This window comes from Ochotona princeps, chromosome 7 (assembly GCF_030435755.1).
Source record: "Ochotona princeps isolate mOchPri1 chromosome 7, mOchPri1.hap1, whole genome shotgun sequence".
NCBI lineage: Eukaryota > Metazoa > Chordata > Mammalia > Lagomorpha > Ochotonidae > Ochotona > Ochotona princeps.
This window is the reverse complement of record NC_080838.1, coordinates 72,341,334-72,360,816: the sequence shown is the minus strand read 5'-3', so window position 1 is coordinate 72,360,816 and position 19,483 is coordinate 72,341,334. Positions and strand designations below refer to the sequence as shown.

The 19,483-nt window shown below is 38.5% G+C and overlaps 1 protein-coding gene across 1 annotated transcript in view; it reads right to left on the bottom strand.

Annotated features, from left to right (window-relative positions):
• Positions 1-19,483, bottom strand: part of LOC101530130 (transmembrane protease serine 11E) — a 30,304-nt gene continuing 10,821 nt past the window's right edge. Inside the window, exons 5-10 of the mRNA XM_004590889.2 lie at positions 18,930-19,093; positions 16,885-16,923; positions 14,304-14,481; positions 10,970-11,229; positions 10,249-10,391; positions 1-667 (exon numbers count right to left, since the gene is read on the bottom strand). Coding sequence (XP_004590946.2) covers positions 506-667; positions 10,249-10,391; positions 10,970-11,229; positions 14,304-14,481; positions 16,885-16,923; positions 18,930-19,093 — 946 coding nt within the window. The 3' untranslated portion in view covers positions 1-505. The remainder of the gene's footprint in view (positions 668-10,248; positions 10,392-10,969; positions 11,230-14,303; positions 14,482-16,884; positions 16,924-18,929; positions 19,094-19,483) is intronic.

Below are 19,483 nucleotides of genomic sequence, written 5' to 3'. Positions count from 1 at the left end.
TTGGTATTCTGCTGTCTCTGTTTGCTTGATTTTTCATACTAATTACAATGATTCTCGACATTTTATGAGAAGAAAAATAAAACCCCTAATATTTTCACATACATTTTTAAATGTGATTTTTTCCTTCATACATTTTCTTTCATTCTCTATGTCACACCTTCAAAACAGAAATTTATTGAAATAAGAAATCTAATGAAATTAATATATGTGCCAAAAAATTGTTTAACAAGCTAAAATTTTTGAAGACAGGAAATTTCTAGAAAACAGAAAAATGCAGGTTAGGACAGAGTCCGTCTGGCAGAAGCGGAAAGGTCTGGCGTGGAATAGAGCCAGAATACACATAGATATGCATGAAGTACACAATTTAGTGAGATGAGTAAGATCCTGGTGAATCAAAGGCTTCTTCTGCAATTCTGCATTTCTAAAAATAACCTACACACACACACACACACACACACACACATATACACACACACACACATTCCATTTTGCTAGATCTTTCTCATTAGATGCCAGTTTTGGAAGTGATCCAGTCTCGGAGGGCAGTCACTCTTGTATAAACGCCAGGCTTATTGGGTTGCCCGCATTTATCTCCCCAACTCACGACTCCAACAAGGTACCAGATGTTCCTAGGATCAGGACTAACCAGTGGTCCACCAGAATCACCCTAAGGAAGAGAGGAGAGATTAGTAATTCATACTCAATTGATTAATTAGGAATTTCATATTTTCCTAAGCTAAAATTGTGATAAAATGACAGATTTTATCAAAAGTTTCCAGGGGGTTGAGTTGAGAAGTGATTTTCTTCATCTATGCCAGTTATTCATATCAAGGAGGAGCTCCTAACGCAGCAGCATTGGCTTAGTCTCATGGTTCAGTGCATGGAAATTGAAGGCTTCATCTCTTTGGGGGAAAAGTACTCTTATCTGACAAATAAATTTGCAATAAATGTTGCCTCCACCGAAAAGTGAAGACTCTATCACTGATAAGAACCACAGATACCAAGTTAAACACGTTTCCATCCCAAGCTTGGGTCTTTCTAGCTGGCCAAGACCTTTAATTTACTCATTTGTACATAGTCTTGGGCCCAGCACAGTAGCCTAGCAGCTAAGGTCCTTGTATTGCATGCACTGGGATCCCATATGGGCACCGGTTCATGTTCCAGTGGCCCGACTACCCATACACTCTGTGCTTGTGCCCTGGCAAAGCAGCTAAGGACAGATCAAAGTCTTGGGACAGTGCACCCATGTGGGAGACCCAAAAAGGCTCCTGGCTCCTGGCTTAGTAAAAATTCAGCTCCAGCCATCGCTGCCACTTGGGGAGTAAATCATTAGATGGAAGTTCTTCCTCTCTGTCTTTTCTCCTCTTTGTAGATCTGACTTTCCAATAAAAATAGATAAATCTGTACATGCTCTTGATAAAAGTTACTTATGATGATTACTTAGAAAATTACCTTAGACAGTAATGTAAAAGGATTATCCTAACATAAAGTAGAACTTAGGAAACACAGATAAGCCATAAGTTCAAATTGGGTATATCTTTAAAACTCCAGAGGTCAGTTTATTTTATACAATCGTAAGGACAAGGCACCAGCTGGTTATTCCTCCATATCCTGGCCTTCACTTGTTCTCTACATATTATTTGTAGAGGAACCTGTGAGGTTCTTATGAAGTGACATATTATCTCATTAATTCATGTGATTCTTATGATAAAACACAACAATGTGTCATTTACTATATCTGGGCAATGAGTAAACAGAAACTCAGAGGAACTGAGTTACTTGCCTGAGAAAATGCTGTCATTTTTGGCAGAACTCAAACTGAATCTAGATTCCTCCAGTATTTTACTAACTGCTTTGGAAATTACGTTTTGTCTATTTAAAATGTTATTTAGTAATAATAGCAAAATCTGAAATGTTTATAACCATTAAATCAATTAACCTATCAACTTTTATGGATACCTTCATATGTGGCAGCAGATAGAAAAAGAATGCAGACATATGTGTTAGTCTATAACAAGTCTACAATTCTCTTGTGAAGCAAAATGGGTTATCTGGAGTTTGTGAAAAATAACTAATTTTGTTGATTAAAATTCAAGATGAGATGCAAAAGCAGCAGTTTAGGAAGAAGAAACAGAAAATTCAAGTACCAGAGAATCAAGATGGTGGAATAGGGTAAGGACATGTTTAAACAGACAAACATTTATGAATGTGAAGCAGAGGCAGATTTCAGGAAATAGGACAGGACAAAATAATAGCAGAGGGATACCTGGGGACTGACAGACACAGGAAAACAGTGAACACAACAGTGTGGTGTTGCAGTGACTGAAACCTCAGGGACATTCAGAAAGCAGTGATCTGAATTGAAAAGGCAGCCAGAACTCCATCAGAAACAATGTGGGAAGGGGTGTTCACTGGGAGCTCAGCAGATGAATCCAAAGAACTACACATCCTGCTGGTCTGTTTGATTTGACCAAGAGCAGAGACAGAGCAGCAGATCCCAGAAGGAAAGTGCAGGAACACGGTGATTTTTACAGCCCATTTTGCCCCCTTGAGCTGAATCCAGGGGCCATTTTGTTTAAGGCAGCAAAGGCTATGGGACAGGACTGTACATACACTGAGCTGGGAGTGAACTCACTTCTGGATCAATGAACTGTAATGACGTGGCATCCTATAGGTTCCACCCAAGATAAGTCCGGATAGCGATCAGACCTAATGACCAACAGGTCAAGAAGATCAAGAACTCTAGTAGTGGCATATCAGATACTGTTTTTTATAGTGTGGCAAAGGCTTTAAGACTGCAGGGACAATGGTGAGCTGTGTATGCACTGAGGTGTGAGCAAACTCACTGAACTCAGTGTATTGCACTAGTCCCACAGGGAAAATAATACCAACTATTACATCATATGGGTCAAAATAGGTCCGTGGGGCCCTTAGACCTAATGGCCAACAGGTTTCAGCACCACCAACAACCTAGCTATTTAAGACACCAGGTATCCCCTAATCCTGGTGTTTGCTCCAACTGGAAGTCGGAGAAAGGTGTACAGAAAATGGTGCAGCCCCAGCATGGTATCACAGCAGGTGGAGACTGGTGAGCCAGGAGCTGGGACCACGGAGACCAAAGTGGAAACCTAAGAACCCAGAACTGGAACTCACTGGAGGGAATGGCACAACTGACTGCAAACAAAGAACAATGTACCAACTGCAATAAATAAAATCAAACTGTAGACCTGTGGGTGACACAGCTTAGAAACCTGCCCCATGGAAAAGACTCTGCTCACCAGAAGTACAATGACCAAGAGCAAAAGAACAGACAAAGGCACAATGAAAACTACTGAAGACTCCCCTGCAAAGGAGCAAAAGCCTTTATCAACCTTAGAGTGAACTGAGAAAGACTTTGAGAAAATGGGGGCTACAGAATTCTAAACACTTGTTATAGGGCCCGGCGGCGTGGCCTAGCGGCTAAAGTCCTCGCCTTGAACATGCCAGGATCCCATATGGGCCGCCGGTTCTAATCCCGGCAGCTCCACTTCCCATTCAACTCCCTGCTTGTGGCCTGGGAAAGCAGTTGAGGACGGCCCAAAGCTTTGGGACCCTGCACCTGCGTGGGAGACCCAGAAGAGGTTCCTGGTTCCCGGCTTCAGATCGGCGCGCACTGGCCGTTGCGCTCACTTGGGGAGTGAATCATCGGATGGAAGATCTTTCTCTCTGTCTCTCCTCCTCTGTGTATATCCGACTTTCCAATAATAATAAATCTTTAAAAAAAAAAAACAAAAACACTTGTTATAAAGCTTCTTGTCAACAATGAGAAGTACATAATGCAGGACCTCAAGGAATTTAAGGAATATGTCACACTGGAAACAAAGCAAATGAAAGCTGATATATCAGAAACGAAGAATACAGTGAAACAAATTAAAAGTACAGTGGAGAGTCTCCAAAATAGAATTAAGGAAGCAGAAGAAAGAATGTCAGAATTGGAAGATATTTCTTGTCACAATGAGGAAACAAATAAAAAGCTGGAAGCAGAGCTGGATCAGGCCAATAAAAGTATTCAAGAACTGAAAGACACTATTTAGAGGCCAAATACAAAAGTTGTGGGAGTCCTGGAAGGTACATAAAGAGAAGCTGGGTTTAAAATGTATTTAATAAGATTGTAAGGGAACATTTCCCTAATCTAAAGAATTGGGAAATCCAGGAGAGTCACAGAACTCCCAACAGGGTTGAACAAAAGTGATCTTCACCAAGACACATGATAATCAAGCTCTCTTCTGTTGAACACAGGGAAAAGATCCTTAAATGTGTATATGAAAAAAAATCAATCGACATATAAGGAAATGCCGATTAAACTCACAGGAGACCTTGCACAGGAAACTCTACAGGCCAGAAAGAATGGAGTGACATATTCCAGATTTTAACAGCAACAAATTGTTCGCAAAGGACAACATACTCATCAAAGCTTTCCTTTGTCTGAAAATGAAATAAAATTCCTCAGTAAAGAAAAACTAAAAGAACATGCCCTTTCCAAACCTGCCCTAAAAATATACTTAAAAATGTTCTCTTGATAGAGAGGAAGAATGGCACCCAACAAAACCAAAAGCAAATGTGAAGAACATCCCAGTAAAATAACAGCAAAAGGCTAAATCAGTGAACAACCCATTACTAAAATGACAGGACCAAATTACCAACCATTCATTTAACCCTGAATGTAAATGGGCTTAAACTCATCAATCAAACATCATAGATTAGTAGACTAGGTTTAAAAACACAAAACCAATCTATTTTTTGCCTACAGGAGACATATCTCACCAACAAAGATCAGCAGAAGCTATATCTCATGGGTTTTGATTTTTGTTAGTTTGATTTCTGCAAAACACTTTCTTTCTTATTAAATTCATCACTGACTCATAGATCATACAGCAGCAGCATTTTCTTCAAGAGGGTTTTTATTTCCTTTTTTATTTCTTCAACAACACTAGCGAGTTAATGTCTCTCCCTCTCTCCACAATTCTTTCAAATAAATAATTTTTAAAAAACAAAAAAACCTGTCACCCTTTCTATTGCATTGCTGAAAACTGTGTATCTTTATTTTAAGAAAATGCTTAGGAGTACCGGTATCTGAGACCCCAGAGGCACACACTCCAGGATTGCATAGCTCCTGGGTTCTGGCACTTCTTCCTCTGCTCAGAGACGTATTTCTTCACGTATTACTTCAGCACCAGCAAGCCATTGAACTTACTTCATGTTTTCTGTACATTTTGACATTTTCTGAATTACAGTCAGCTCCTGGGCATTCTGCCTGCTTTCACTAGTTAATTTAGTTTTCAAAATAGAGACAATTGCTTTTGTTATCACTAGGAATTTATAAACATCTCTTTATTATTTTCAGGGAATGACTCCATGAGAAGCAGTAAAGAAATGTATTCAACTAGAAGGCAGATCATGAAGTAACTGTATTATCAACATACATCAGGGCTTAAAGGAGAGATTTGGGTCAACAGAGATACATCTGAAGCTATTGGTGTAAGGAGAAAATATTTTAGGACTTAACTGATGACATGTGAAAGAGACATGAGAAAAAGATTTCAGGAGATATGGGGAGAGTCTTGAAAACTGGAAGACTAATAAACTTTTCAAGATGGAACAGATACAAATTTCCCATGACTACTAATAACTTTTACATGGAAATGGCTCTGCAGTAGGAGAAAATGTGAGACTAAATTTGGGCAAGAGTTGATTTCTAGAGATGTAGATTTAGTTGTTTTAAATGACAGATGGATTCAAATTTAAAAAAAGCCTTACTTGAGAGAGGATTCAAAGTGGAGAAAAATTTCATTTGTGATTCAAGTCTTGATAGCCACACTTTTCGTAACAGAGCAAATATGAGCCTCCCCCTCCCCCAAAAAAAGGACAGAACTGGAAATGAGTAGTTGTAGGCAAAGAGGGGAAATCGGTATCTTACTGAAACATGGAACATGATTGCACTGTAAGAAAGAAGAGAGAACTCCAGCTGTAGGCCACCGTCTAGGTTGCCTTGTACTAGGCAAGTATTACACTGCTGTGAGAGAAAAGCAGCCAAGGCTGGCAGACATTCTGGGCCTTGTTAATGCCAAATTTGTGTTAACTGTACCAGTGTGCTAGCATAGTTGCCTATTCTAGTCTTCCTTTTTTAAAGGTATGAGAAGAAGATGGGGAACAAAGGGCCAGTCATGCCACTCTGGCCCTGGGCAGGGGGTGCTGCAGATTGCCTAGGGAAGGGGATGTGGGAAGTTATTGGAGTAGGAGTGACTGAGGATATGTTTGAAAGGAGAATAACTTCTAGGGCCATCCATGGACGCAGCCATAATACTTGTAGGTAGACAAGTTGTTTACAGGGACACCGAAAGGTATAGCTCGGTCAGGCCAAGGCACCTGGGAGACCTGAGCTGAGCTAAATAACATCACCACCACCTGATGACACATGCAGAAGCTGGGGCTAGGGGGAAGGCTTAGCAGTACCCATACATGAGTGTTGGAGCAGGGGATTAGCCACATCAGACTGGGCCACAGCACTCAACAAAATGCCAGAGAATCAAATCTGGGACAGATTCCACAGCAGACTTATAGGGTTGTTTCTGTGGGACTGCAATACTTACCAGTTTATGAGTGGTGATGGGCCAAGTCAGTCTGGACCATGAAACTTACCTGACAGGAACCCACCTGACACTCACTGGAGCTCAGGCTGGGAGGGACCATGCTGTGCCAGGCTACAGTATCTGTCAGCACATGCAAGGGCCAAGACTGAGTACAAACCCTGCTTAGCAGGGTCACAGCACCCACCAACACTTGTAAGGTTATGGGCCTGGTAAGGTGGGGAGGGGGTGGTTGTGGACTTCCCTGCTAGGCCACAGCTCCTGCTGAGAAGCAGAATAACCAGGGCTTGGGTATGCCGAACGAGGGAGATAGCAGCACTCATCAGCATTTGTGTAAGCAAGGTTTAGGAGCAGGCCAGGTTGGGCCAGGCCATAACACCTGTGGCACGCACAAGAGACAAGTCAGGGGGTGGCCCACACCCAGCTAGGTTAAGCTATGAGATCTGAGATTGCAAGTGGGACATGCCAGGCTGGGTTGAAGCACATTTTTAGTGAAGTAGACACGTAAAAAAAAGAGGATTAAGATAAGAGAAGGGCAAGAATAATGTCTTAATGATTCTATAATTTTCAAAAAGATCATTAAAACACAGTTGATTTTCTTTATTGGTAGTAATATGCGGTATGCAGTAACCACAGATATTTAGTTAGTGATTCCTCAATCATCGCTCTAAGAAAAATGTAAGATTAGGTTTTGAGGAGTCTGATTGTATCTGCATGAACTGATCAATACAAATCCACATTGTAGATATAGTTCTAGGTAATGAAATCTAATGTAGACTCATTAGCTTTGAACTCATAGCCACTGCTCTGCAACTCATAGTTGAATAAAGCTTGCCAAACACACAACATTCCCTCGTAAGGCTTATCCTAGCATTTTAAACTATTTTAACACCACACTTGGGAACTGTTGAAAGAGCAAAATCACAAGCACAGAAACAGAAAGCACAAAAATGTAAAAAAAAAAAAAAAAAGCCACAGTAAGAAAGAAATGTAATAGGAGAGCTATAACAATGATGAGCAATGTTTTCACTTTATTTTTTTTTTTTTGTAAAATACTCTAATAGTATCACTCTATTTTTCCAGAGAATGAGGAAAGGCCTTTATGGTGAAGTAATTTAATGTAATGAATGAAGTGAATGTTGCTAAAGTAATTGATCCAGATAAAAGGTTTGAAAGGACTGTGGTAAAGCTCACAATGAATCTAATCAAGTAGAGCTGAGGAAAATGAAAAGATAGCAGGTGAAAGAGAAGAGAAACATCCAGAGTTTTCCTTATGTTCGACTGAAGAGAACTTGATGATCATATGTCATGGTGAAGATTGCTTTTGATCAACGCTATTGGGAGTTCTGTGACCCTCCTGGATGTTGTTTGCCAATTATTTCTCCAGTTTAGGGAAATTTTCCCTTATTATTTCATTGAATACACCTTTAATCCCAGTTTCTCTTTCTGCACCTTCTGGGACTCCCATAATTCTTATATTAGGCTTCTTAATAGTGTCTTTCAATTCTTGAATACTTTTTTTGGCCTGGTCCAGCTCTGGTTCCAGCTTTTTGTTTCTTCATGCTGACAGGAAATATCTTCCAATTCTGAAATTCTTTCTTCTGCCTCATTCATTCTATTTTTGAGACTCTCCACTGTACTCTTGACAGAGAAGAGGAATAGCACCTACCCAAACCAAAGGCAAATGTGAAAAACATTTGGAGTATGAGTAGGCTGTATCAGGGGCCAGATTTTCTTGCACATCAGATAATAACAAAGACCTCTCCTACCTCCTATGTGAAATCTCAGAAGTAATCATGAATTATCCATCCTCACTAGTAATGAAGCACAACTCTCCCTCCCACTACAGTGATGTCAGAAGACACCAAACAGACGTAAGGACTTTCACCCTAGTCAAGGAGTAGTAAAATTACTGCCTTGTGATGCCAGGACCAACTGCAAGGAGAGGAATAACAAGGTGGTCTCCAGCCAGAGTTGTATAAGAGGAGAGCCTCAAATTGTGTCTTCATACAGCATCCTGAGTATCAAAGGAAGATGAGTGGGGCTTGAGATGGAGCCTTCCTGTATCTCCCTCCACCCAAACAGCATGAAGGCAGCAGAGCCCTTCCAAAATGGAAGATTTAGAAAAGAAGATTGTCTCATGATAAAATACTTTAATCACTCACTCTACAAAGAATCAAGAAAATGTCAAATCAAATGAGAGAAGACAATCAACACTAACACTAACACTAAAATGTTCCATGAGCAACTACAATGTTAAACAAATGGAGAGAGGGAAGTAGTCATTCTCAGGAAAAGAAGTAGATATAAAAGAAGAATCAAATGGAAATTTTAGATTCTCGTTTTAGAATCTAACAAAAAAAAAGGTAGCTCACTAAAAGAGTACAGTAGAAATGAAGATAACAGATGAAGGAATCAATGAACTTCAAGATAGAAAGATAGAAATTACATGTTCTAAGAAAATGGAATGAATAAAGAAAAAGGCAGTGAAACTCAAGAATGCCTGGGAGTGAATAATTAACAATCCTAGAGTCCTCAGGGAGAGGGAAAAGAAAGTGAGGCTGAAGAAATACCTGAGGAGTTGTGACTAAGAAAATTTCACCAATTTTGACAAAGGACATAAACCAACAAAAACATAGAAAATAAACCCAAAGAAAACCATACTAAGACAAATAGCCAGACATATGAACGTTATAAAGAAAACCCTTTGAACATAGAAATAATAAAACAATTTTAGAATACTAGAAAAACAATTTCTAGTAATACTAGAAAACAGTTCTAGTAACAGATTTCTTGATTTAAGATATAAAAGAAGTACAAATTCTAAATTCTACAGCTGGCAAAATCCTACTTCTTAAATGAAGGAGCAATATTTTTGCAGACAAAAAAATCTAAGAGTCATCAGAATCAGATCCACACTAAAGAATGGATAAAGAAAGCTAAAACAGCCTTCACTCAAGCAAATAAATCCCAGTAGCCTTCGACAAGTTTATGCACACACAAACACAAGTGCGGGTACACACATCCTAGTACATTGCAAAAAGTCCATGGAAAAGCAGAATTAAGAGATAATTTGCTTTTGTGCAAAAATATTTGAAGACCATAGTTTTTCATAGTACACATTTTTATGAACACTTTGAAGCTCTTTCATATATAATCACAAAAATAGATACCGCTAAAACCTTTCTAAAGAGATATTCAAAAACACAAATAGATTATTATATTAAAATGAAACTTTATTTATGATTTTATTTATGTTATATTTTGGAAAGTGCAGAAGTACAGAGATGGAGAGTAAATGAGTGGATCCTAGATGTTTGAACGGTAAAGGAGGAATGTAGGGAGTGTTATACAGATCTGTGGTGATCAAATAGTTCTCTGTGTTAACTGCAGTGGTGGTTATACAGATAAACATATGAGAAAAAATGCTGTAGCTCTAGATACACAGTTTGGACCACCAAGAGTTTCCTTGTTAAGTTAGATACAACTATTGGGAAAACATCATTGAAATGTACATGTGACTTCTCTGCAATATGTTTGCAGCTTCTTATAAATCTATAATTACTTCCAAAAGTAGCAGACAAAACGATCATATAGCATTCCAACAAGCAAAACCGCTTACCTGACACGCATCTCTTTTTCCTTGTAAGGAGCCAGCACATAGCATTCTGGGAGTTATGGCACCATTATAAACTTGAGGATCATTACAAATATCAGTCTGTATGAGATCCACCTGTACTTCTCGAAGGTGATTTTGAGTGTAACCTAAATGAGAAAAAAGTCTTTGCATCTATACGAGTACAGATGTTTTATACCTGAAGAAAGTCCTTACAATAATTATGTAGGATGCAAGATATAGTTTTAGGACACATACTTTTGGATGCAGTAATGTATGAAGAAAGAACTATATCCTAAATAACTACTTTGAAAGTTTGATGCCTGGAAATCAAGCTCACTTCTCTAAATTATTTATGCCCCATTGGTAAGATCATATATAAATTTCATTTGGGGAGAATGGTGGCTGTATGGTTCTGTGAGTTTTCACAGTATATAGATGATCTTTCATCTTGGTGGATAATTCCCTAGTAAAAACTTCAGGTGCTAAAAGAACATATTTTCTCTTTCATCTTTCTTCCAGTAGCAATGCAACTAATAGTGACCTAAAGCAGGAAAGAATTTTAGTGTCTTCCAAGTGACTTAATTTGTTCATTGGGTTTGACTTGACCTAGGTCTATGTGACCAAAGGCCAAAATAATTTGGCATGAATGTGATATTCTGTTCATCAAATGACTTAGAATATTGAATCAGGCTATTACAATACGCATTTCTCCTTAGATGCTCACCGTCATCCTGTCGTGCTCCAAAGCCTGTCACAAACATCTCATCACCCGGATGAAATTCATGGCTTGCCTCGGGGAGACAAATTCTGTGTACTGTATTTGTGTAGGGAACAGGGCTAGAAAGCTCTGCCAGTGAGATATCATAGTCATGTGTTGAGTGGTTGTATTTCTCATGGACAATTATTCTCCGCAGGCCTTGCTTCATTTTGAGAGGTTTTATGGTTACTCCAAAGGATGCAGTCCATCTGGCTGGATCCTTATACCTGGAAGAAAAGAATGAAGACCACGCTCCAGTTTTCCATGCTTCCAATCTAATCAGTTGCATTCAACGATTCAGTTTGCAAGTAACAGTGCAAATTTTCCTTCCTAACTTATAGCTTCCATGTGTAGACACAGGCTCTTTTTAATCTGAGAATCAGTCTTCGGGGGAGAATAAGGAGGGAAAACCACCATAGCATGTTTCCTGGCATAGATAAGTATATGCAGTCCTAATGCCAAGCCACCCCCTCCAGATCCTGGGGTACCAAGGACTCTAGGGACAGAAGGAAAGCATATGCTGTCCAGAAAGAGAGAAGTCAATGTACTCTGAGTGCTCTCGATATTCTACCCATAGCAAATAGGTTTCCTTGAAAGCCAGCAAAGCTGCACAACTCTATACATTATGTATGTTTGACACAGGATAAAAGGGCTTCTGTTCCTTGGAATATAGCTAATTGGCACCTTTAATTTGTATTGCTTGTCATTTTCAGATTTCTTTATGCACAATTATCCCTTTGATTTTTTTATATGTCTGAAAGATAGTATAGAGAAAGTCCCAAAAGATTGTGATGGTCAAGGCTGGGCCAAGGAAAAACCAAGAGACAGGAGCTCCATCCAGGTCTCCCATGTGGATGCAGAGATCCAAGCACATTTGTCACCTTCCTTTGCTTTCCCAAGAACATTAACAGAGAGCTGGAAAAGAAATGGGGAAGCTGGAACTTGAACTGGTGTCCATACAGGATACTGATATTACAATGGTGGCTTAATCCACTGTGCCCAAATACTGGACACAATCATTCTCATTCTTGCTTCTGAAATTTGTCTTTGGAACTATTCCTATAATCCATGTAAACTTTAATCTCTGATAAAGATAGTAGTGGAGACAAATGAGGCTGCGTTTTGACATCCAAAGATGACTTACATTCCTACTTTTTAAAACAAACTTTGTGTGTTTATGAATTAGTAATGCAAAAATGTTAGTTTGCTTAATTTTATCTTATTTGAAAATCAGAGGGACAAACAGAAAAAGATCTTCCATCTTTTGGTTCATTCTCCAACAATGTACGACGTATAGTGCTCATGCTGTTCTTTGTACTCTACGCTTCCTATTCCCACATAACTGTTAGTTTCATTACTCAGATCTACATCTTCCCATTTCCCTCTCCATAACAACCTGTGTGCCCCTGCTTTGTTCTCCAACTGTATCTTTGGCTTTTGTTTTTTAAAAGTCCATAAATATGAACCAAGTAATGTTTTTCTCTTAATACTTAACTTATTTCACTTAGAGCATCCTCCAGGCTTATCCATGTTGCTACAAATGGCATAGTCTTATTTGGTTTTAGAGCTGAATTCCATTTTTAGGTCATACAATTCTGTCATGTAACTACCAAGACTGTTTTATCCATTTATCTATAACAGGCAAATAGAATATTATCATGTCTATCTACTATGAGTATTGCTAAAGTGAACACAAGAATACAAATACTTTTAAAATAGCACAATTTCATTTTCTCCAGGCATATGACAAAAAACGGTATTGTTGGGCTCTTGGGCATTTCTGTTTTCTAATTTGTTTTAAAACTCTCCATGCTGTTTTGCAAAATGGCTATATCAACCTACATTCCCATTAACACACTGTAAGTTTGTGTGCCACACCTTCACCAGCGTCTATCACTTGACTTTTTTTTAATCACAATCAACCTAATGCGCATGAGAGAGCATCCCATAAGTTTCTTGTTTTTGTTTCTGTGAAGAACAGCAGTATCATTCTTACAGAGATTTCACTGAATATGTCTTCATTTAGTACATACTTGTAAACAATATTCTTGTTGATACATGAGTATAGGGTAACTTTCCTGTCTTGCATCTCTAAAGTATTCCCTTTTTTCTTTCCTTATTTATTTATTTATTTACTTTGGAAAGGCAGATTTTATAGAGACAAAGAGAAAGGTCTTTCCTCGGCTGCTTCATTCACCAAAAATGGCCACAACAACTGAGACTTCACCAATCCAAAGCAAGAAGCCAAGAGCCAAGAGTCTCTCCTGGTCTCCTACATGGGTGCAGGGTCCCAGGACTTTGGGCCATTCTTCCCTGTCCTCATAGGCCACAAGCAGGGAACTAGATGGGAAATGGAACAGTGAGCACACGAACCGGTGTCCACATGGGACCCTGGCACCCACAAGGTGGAAGATCAACTAATTGCGCCATCACCAGGCCCTAAAGTCTCTCCTTGATGTTTAATATTTTCCAGTGTACACCTCAGTTAAATTGATTTCTGGATATTTAATTTATTTCTAATGCTATTAGAAATGTGTTTTAACTTATCTAATTAGGCCAAAAACTGAGTTTTTTGCAGTCCCTTTCTTTGTCTCTTGATGTCCACCTTTGTGATATGATCATTTTCTACAGTGTTAAACTTTGATCTTTTTATCATTTGCATATCTGCTAAAGCAATTTGTTTTGTGCTTGCCATGACAATATTTAACATTTCTAACAGTCATAATATGCAACTTTAATCTGAAAACAACTACTGTTATACACAAAAATTTATACATATTTGTCCTACCTCCCACAATGTGGTTTTTATGTTACAATTTAAATCTTTTTGCTGTGCTGATGCCTTGATTATTTGTTATAGCTTTAGCTTTTTTTTTTTGACCATTTTGATATTTAACTTTTTTTAAATTTATTCATTAATTACATTGTATTATGTGACAGTTTCATAATACTGGAATTCTCCCCTCCCCTCCCTAAACCCTCTCCCCATGGTGGATTCCTCCACCTTGTTGCATAACCACAGTTCAAGTTCAGTTGAGATTCCCCCATTGCAAGCATATACCAAACCTAGAGTCCAGCATCTTATTGTCCAGGCAAGTTCAACGGCTTCTTAGGTAGACTCTCTCTGGTTTGAAGACAGAGCCAGCAGAGTATCATCCCGATCAATTAAAAACTCCAACATACCATCAGCAAAACTTTACATCATTATGGAATTTAACTTTTATACTAGAGATACAGTTTCCTTTTGTCAAATCCCGGACACTTTGTTTACCCTCGGTCATCAGAGAGGGCCAGAACTTACAAGGTAAAGCAGTGAGCAGCACTCAGAAGCCATGTGCTGTTAATCAGAGATGCTCCACAGCGGTGGAGGCCATCCCACTGCAGGCTGGCTTGCCATGGCCATTCTCCTTCTTCAACTTCTGTACCACCAACTATCCTGACACTCTGTCTTGCAGATTTACTCCTTCGTGTCCCACAACCTGTCAAAGAGAGAGTAATTGGCAATCGCGTTCAGTTTTAAATTGTATTACATCCCAACTTTCTTGTACTTGTGTTCCATCAATATGAACTATTTTTTCATGTTATTAACTTTGCTTAAACAGTAGTATTCCCTTTAGTTACCTCCTCTTCAGATTCGAATCTGACTACTGGAACACTGTCTCTGACAAGTCCCTTACCTCCAAGCTGGATTAGTTGTGACTTTCATGACGTATTAGTAATAATAATAATACCCCATACATGAAGATACTTCAAAGAGTTAATGGAAAAATGAAATAAAAATATACATTTTTTTCACTAGATTTTTGTGCTTATTTTTTTTTATTTGAAAGGAGGAGGCATGGAGAGAGCCAGAGAGAAATCTTAGATTTGCTATCTCATTCCCCACATGCAACAGTGGGGTTATGCCAGTTTGAAATCAGGAAGTAGGAATTTAATTTAGGTTCTTGGCATGACTGGCAGGGACCCAACTACAGAAACAATCACCTACTGCTTGCTAGGTGGGTATTTAACAGGAAGCTGGAATTAGGAACAAAGGCACTCCAATACAGGATGTCACAAAGACATCTTAATTACTGTACCAAATGCCCACCACATTGCAAGATTTTTTAAATCCTTACATATGTATTTATAAAGTGTTATTATTATTGAAGTGTCAAGAAAATCATAACTAGCCTGCTTTGGAGACAGGGAAATTGCTAGAGAATGAATCCTAGAAGAAGTAGTAACAGGCTTACATTTTTTAAGTTGAAAGAGAGTCAAATAAATGAAACACACACACACACACACACACACACACACTGCTCAAAATTGTTCACGACAGTTACTCAACCTGTGCACTATCGGTATTTTGATATATAAAATTCTTTATTGTGAGGCTGACCTGTGCTTCATAGGATGTTTTTGGGGATCCTAGCTGGTAACATCACCTCTACAATCCTGACAAAATGCCACAATGTGAGATGACATTTCATGTATCAAAACTGTCATTGGTGAAGAATAGCTGTTTTAGAATTACAGTCATGTGTCATACAGTGGTGCTTCAGTCAATGATAGATTGCATGTACAATGGTGATCCAGAAGCTAATCATGGAGCTAGTGACATCACACCCATTGTAACATCATAGCGTAATGTAATACTCACATGTTTGTGCTGACGCTCGTACAGAAAAATTTAAAGCCTGTGTACTACCAGTTGAGTAGAATGATAGAAACACAATTATGGATATTACATAGTACTTTATAAGGGTATGAAACAACTGCACTACTGATACATATTTACAACATTGCATTATATTTTAGCTGTATCCCACTGTTAAAGAACACTTATTGCAAAACAGCATGCGATCTTACACCGACAACAACCTCATACATCAATAGTTACCACATCTCTTGATTGCATCAGCAGACTATGTTGACTAACTGACCTATAGCAGATAGCCCGCATAAGACCACATGATGATGCTTATACAGCATTGAAATCACTGCAAACCTAACCCTGATGTTAAGCAACGCATCACTCTGTGTTCATGTGAGTGTCACTCATCTGGTCCCATTAGAATATAGAATATGAGCTGCTCTGGGCCCAGGTGACAGCAAAGCCACGGCTTATTTCTACTGCCTAACACTGTACTAGCACATAGTAGTTTCCTAACAAATTTTGGTAGCAGAGCATGCCACTCAAAAAAGAAAAACAATTGTGGATTCTGCTTACTGAAGTTTATAAATTAACCAATATTCTAAGCTGACAAATACATTTCCTTCTGTCTTCTAAGTGTAATCTGTACTAATTCATAGTTTTTTAAGTGTATTCTCTGAATCATGGTGGGGCACTATACTTCTGGGAAAGGGAAATATAAAGTCTAGGGGTATTGATTGCTTCTAAAATATGTTTAAACATATTACAGGAGCCTTCAGAAATCTTATGAAAATTTACCTCAATCCCACAATTGCCTGGAATTTTCATAGCATGGGACTAGTAACATCAAAATTTTGTTTTTAGATAGATTAGAAGAAATTTTTTCTCCCAACTGAAGGAATGCCAATATTTAGATTACTTTCATAAAAATCTGTAGAAAACTTTGTCACACTGTGTTACAGATATTGGAAAAAGCAACATTAATAATTGAACATTTTTGTCCCTTCTTTAAAAGGTCCATTCCCTTTGCGTACACAGTTCTAATAAGTACACATACATCCACTCCAAAGTTTTCAAATTTTAGTAACAAAGCAGGCCTCAGACATTAGAGCACCATAAGCTCTTTAGAAATCAACAAAGTTGAATTCTACCCCTGCAACATCAGCACAAAGAAACCCTAAAAGACGTAACATGTTAATAATTTACATGCAAGAAATAATGCAATTTTAATAAGTGTCAAACTTACAGTTATTCAGAAATTTGTCTGTTTCTGTCTTGTTGATTTCTGAAATACAGAGATATCATGAGTGAAGAATATCAGCATATCAGAATTGCACAATGCATCTCAGTATTTCACCTATTAAAAAGTTGGTAAATTTCACTAATAAGAGAGCATCCCTAAGAAAACAACAGTGTTAATTTACCATTAACTTAGTATGCTCGTTGCCTGTTGGGGAAGAGGGAAGAGACAGGGGCAGAGTGCCTGAAACTTTAACAGGGATGACATGGGTACATGAGAAGCATATTTGTAATGTAAATTCCTCCCTGCTTCTCAAAAATTGAATCAGTAGCTTTGGGTTAAAGCCAAAGTTTATGCCCGGAAATAAGATGCATGTTGTCCACAACCCGTCTTTGGGAAATACTAAGCTAACCCATAACCTCAGATATGATTGTGTGTGGTTTTTTTAAAAGATTGATTTGTTTTTATTAGAAAGATCTACAGAGAGATGGAGACACAGAGAGAAAGAGCTTCCTTTCACTGGTTTGCTCCCCAAGTGTCTTTCAGCAGCCAAAGCTGAGTGGATCCAAAGCCAGAGCCAGGAGCTTCTTCCAGGTCTCCAACGTGGGTTCAGGGTCCCAAGGCTATGGACCATCCTTGACTGCTATCCCAGGCCACAAGCAGGGAGCTGGATGGGAGGCAAGGCTACCAAGTTTAGAACCAGCACCCATAAGGGATCCTAGCACATGCAAAGTGAGGACTTTAGCCACTAGGCTACAGCGCAGGGCCCGATCTGATTATGTTTTTACTGACCATAATCTGAAGTCATTTTACCAAAATAGAAGCAGTTTCATATATATAGCTCATCCAAATGGCATTTCATTCACAAGCATGTTATCACTTCTTAAGTCTTTTCTTCTGAGGCTTTCTTTTTTTTTAAAGATAAATTTATTTGAAAAGCAGATTTATTTATTTATTATACATCTATTTATTTATTAGAGAAAAGGAGTAATATGGCTCATTCACTGAGTTATTCCTTAAGTGGCTGCAACTTCCAGGACAAAGCCAGGAGCCTGGAACTCTGCCTTGGTATCCAGTTGGGTGGCAGTGATCAGGAAATTGCTCATAATCTGCTTTCCCAGACACATTAGCAGAAAACTGGATCGGAACTCTCATAGAGGAGGTTTTTGATACCCGTTTTCACCACTCTTGTGATGAATTTTTATTTTTGTAGCTTGTTTGATAACATCATGTGGATGACAATTTATTATTTTCAGTCTGTTGTGGACTGTACTCACTGGCTTTGTATTTTCGGGGATATATAATGGAGGTCTAGTGGGGACTGATATATTCAGATATGGAGACAACATGCTGTATGTCTCTATGCATACAGACCAGAGACGGACTCCCAGTGAAAGAACTGAATCCACCCTAACAGTAAGATGGTGGACTCTCTGACAGTATTCATGCCTACATTGTCGGGAAACACTTCAATAACAGCAGGATGGACTTGTGAGTGTTCAGGAAGGACATCCATTGTAAAGCTAGAGAGGAAATCAATGGGGGGCAAAGTGGGACCTTGGTGAAGGGCACAGGCAACCCCTTCACCTATGGAACATCTTATAAAACAAAATATAATATTTTTAAATGTAAATAATGTTTTACTAGTAGAGTTGTAATGATTTATAATTATTTTCTATTTTGTTGTACATGGGTGAAGTGGTCATCTTTCTAGTTTATTATTCATTTTAGTCCTTGCCTATAATCTTACTAAACTAGGAACTTTTTACCAATTGAACTCTTTATTCAGTGGGAAATTAAGCCCTTGACTGTATGCAAATTAAAAATACACTATTTCAAAAACTAAAAAAGAGGAGTGAAATGTTGTGCATTAGCACATTAATCCTCTGCCTTTCACCCTGATATCCCATAAGGGTGCCATTTCAAGCCCCAGCTCCTTCATTCCCAGTATAACTCTTTGATAATACTGTTAGATGCAAAAGAAAAATTGTAAAGCTCAGTCCTCAAGTGAATCTGCTCCATGTGAGTGATAATAATAATCATAAAATTACTTTTAATTTCGACTGATGCAGGATCTAGTTTAGGAGGTCCTGTGGCATCTTGCAGCTTTTCGTGTAGAATACGCTGAATAATTGAATTTTTGGTGTCAACATTTTCAGTAGCGCGGAATCTAAAAATCAGCAGCATATGGGCCAACACCCCATCTTCCTCCTGACTTCAGGCAGGGAAAGAACAATTAGTGATAATTCCACAATCCATCCATTGAAATGTGTGCAGGTGGACACATGCATACAAATAAACCCATTGCTGTTTCCTTCTACATTCTTGTGTTCCGCATAGAGACCCTCAGCTTAGTGTTCTGATAACAAGGTAGTGTGTTCATGATCTTCCTTACCACTAAAGGAAGTAGCTAAGTGTATGCCTAGTTAACCCCTCAGCCACCACCAAAAAAAGTGGGCAATGTTAAAACCACTGTAGTTCTTGATTCTCAATTTTAATTCCTATCATCTAAATCTGCCCATTTCTCCAAAGCAACTTTCTGGCTCTCCTAAACCATTCTTTAAAAAAAGAAAAAAAAATGTTTGTAAGGAAGAGAACCAATGCC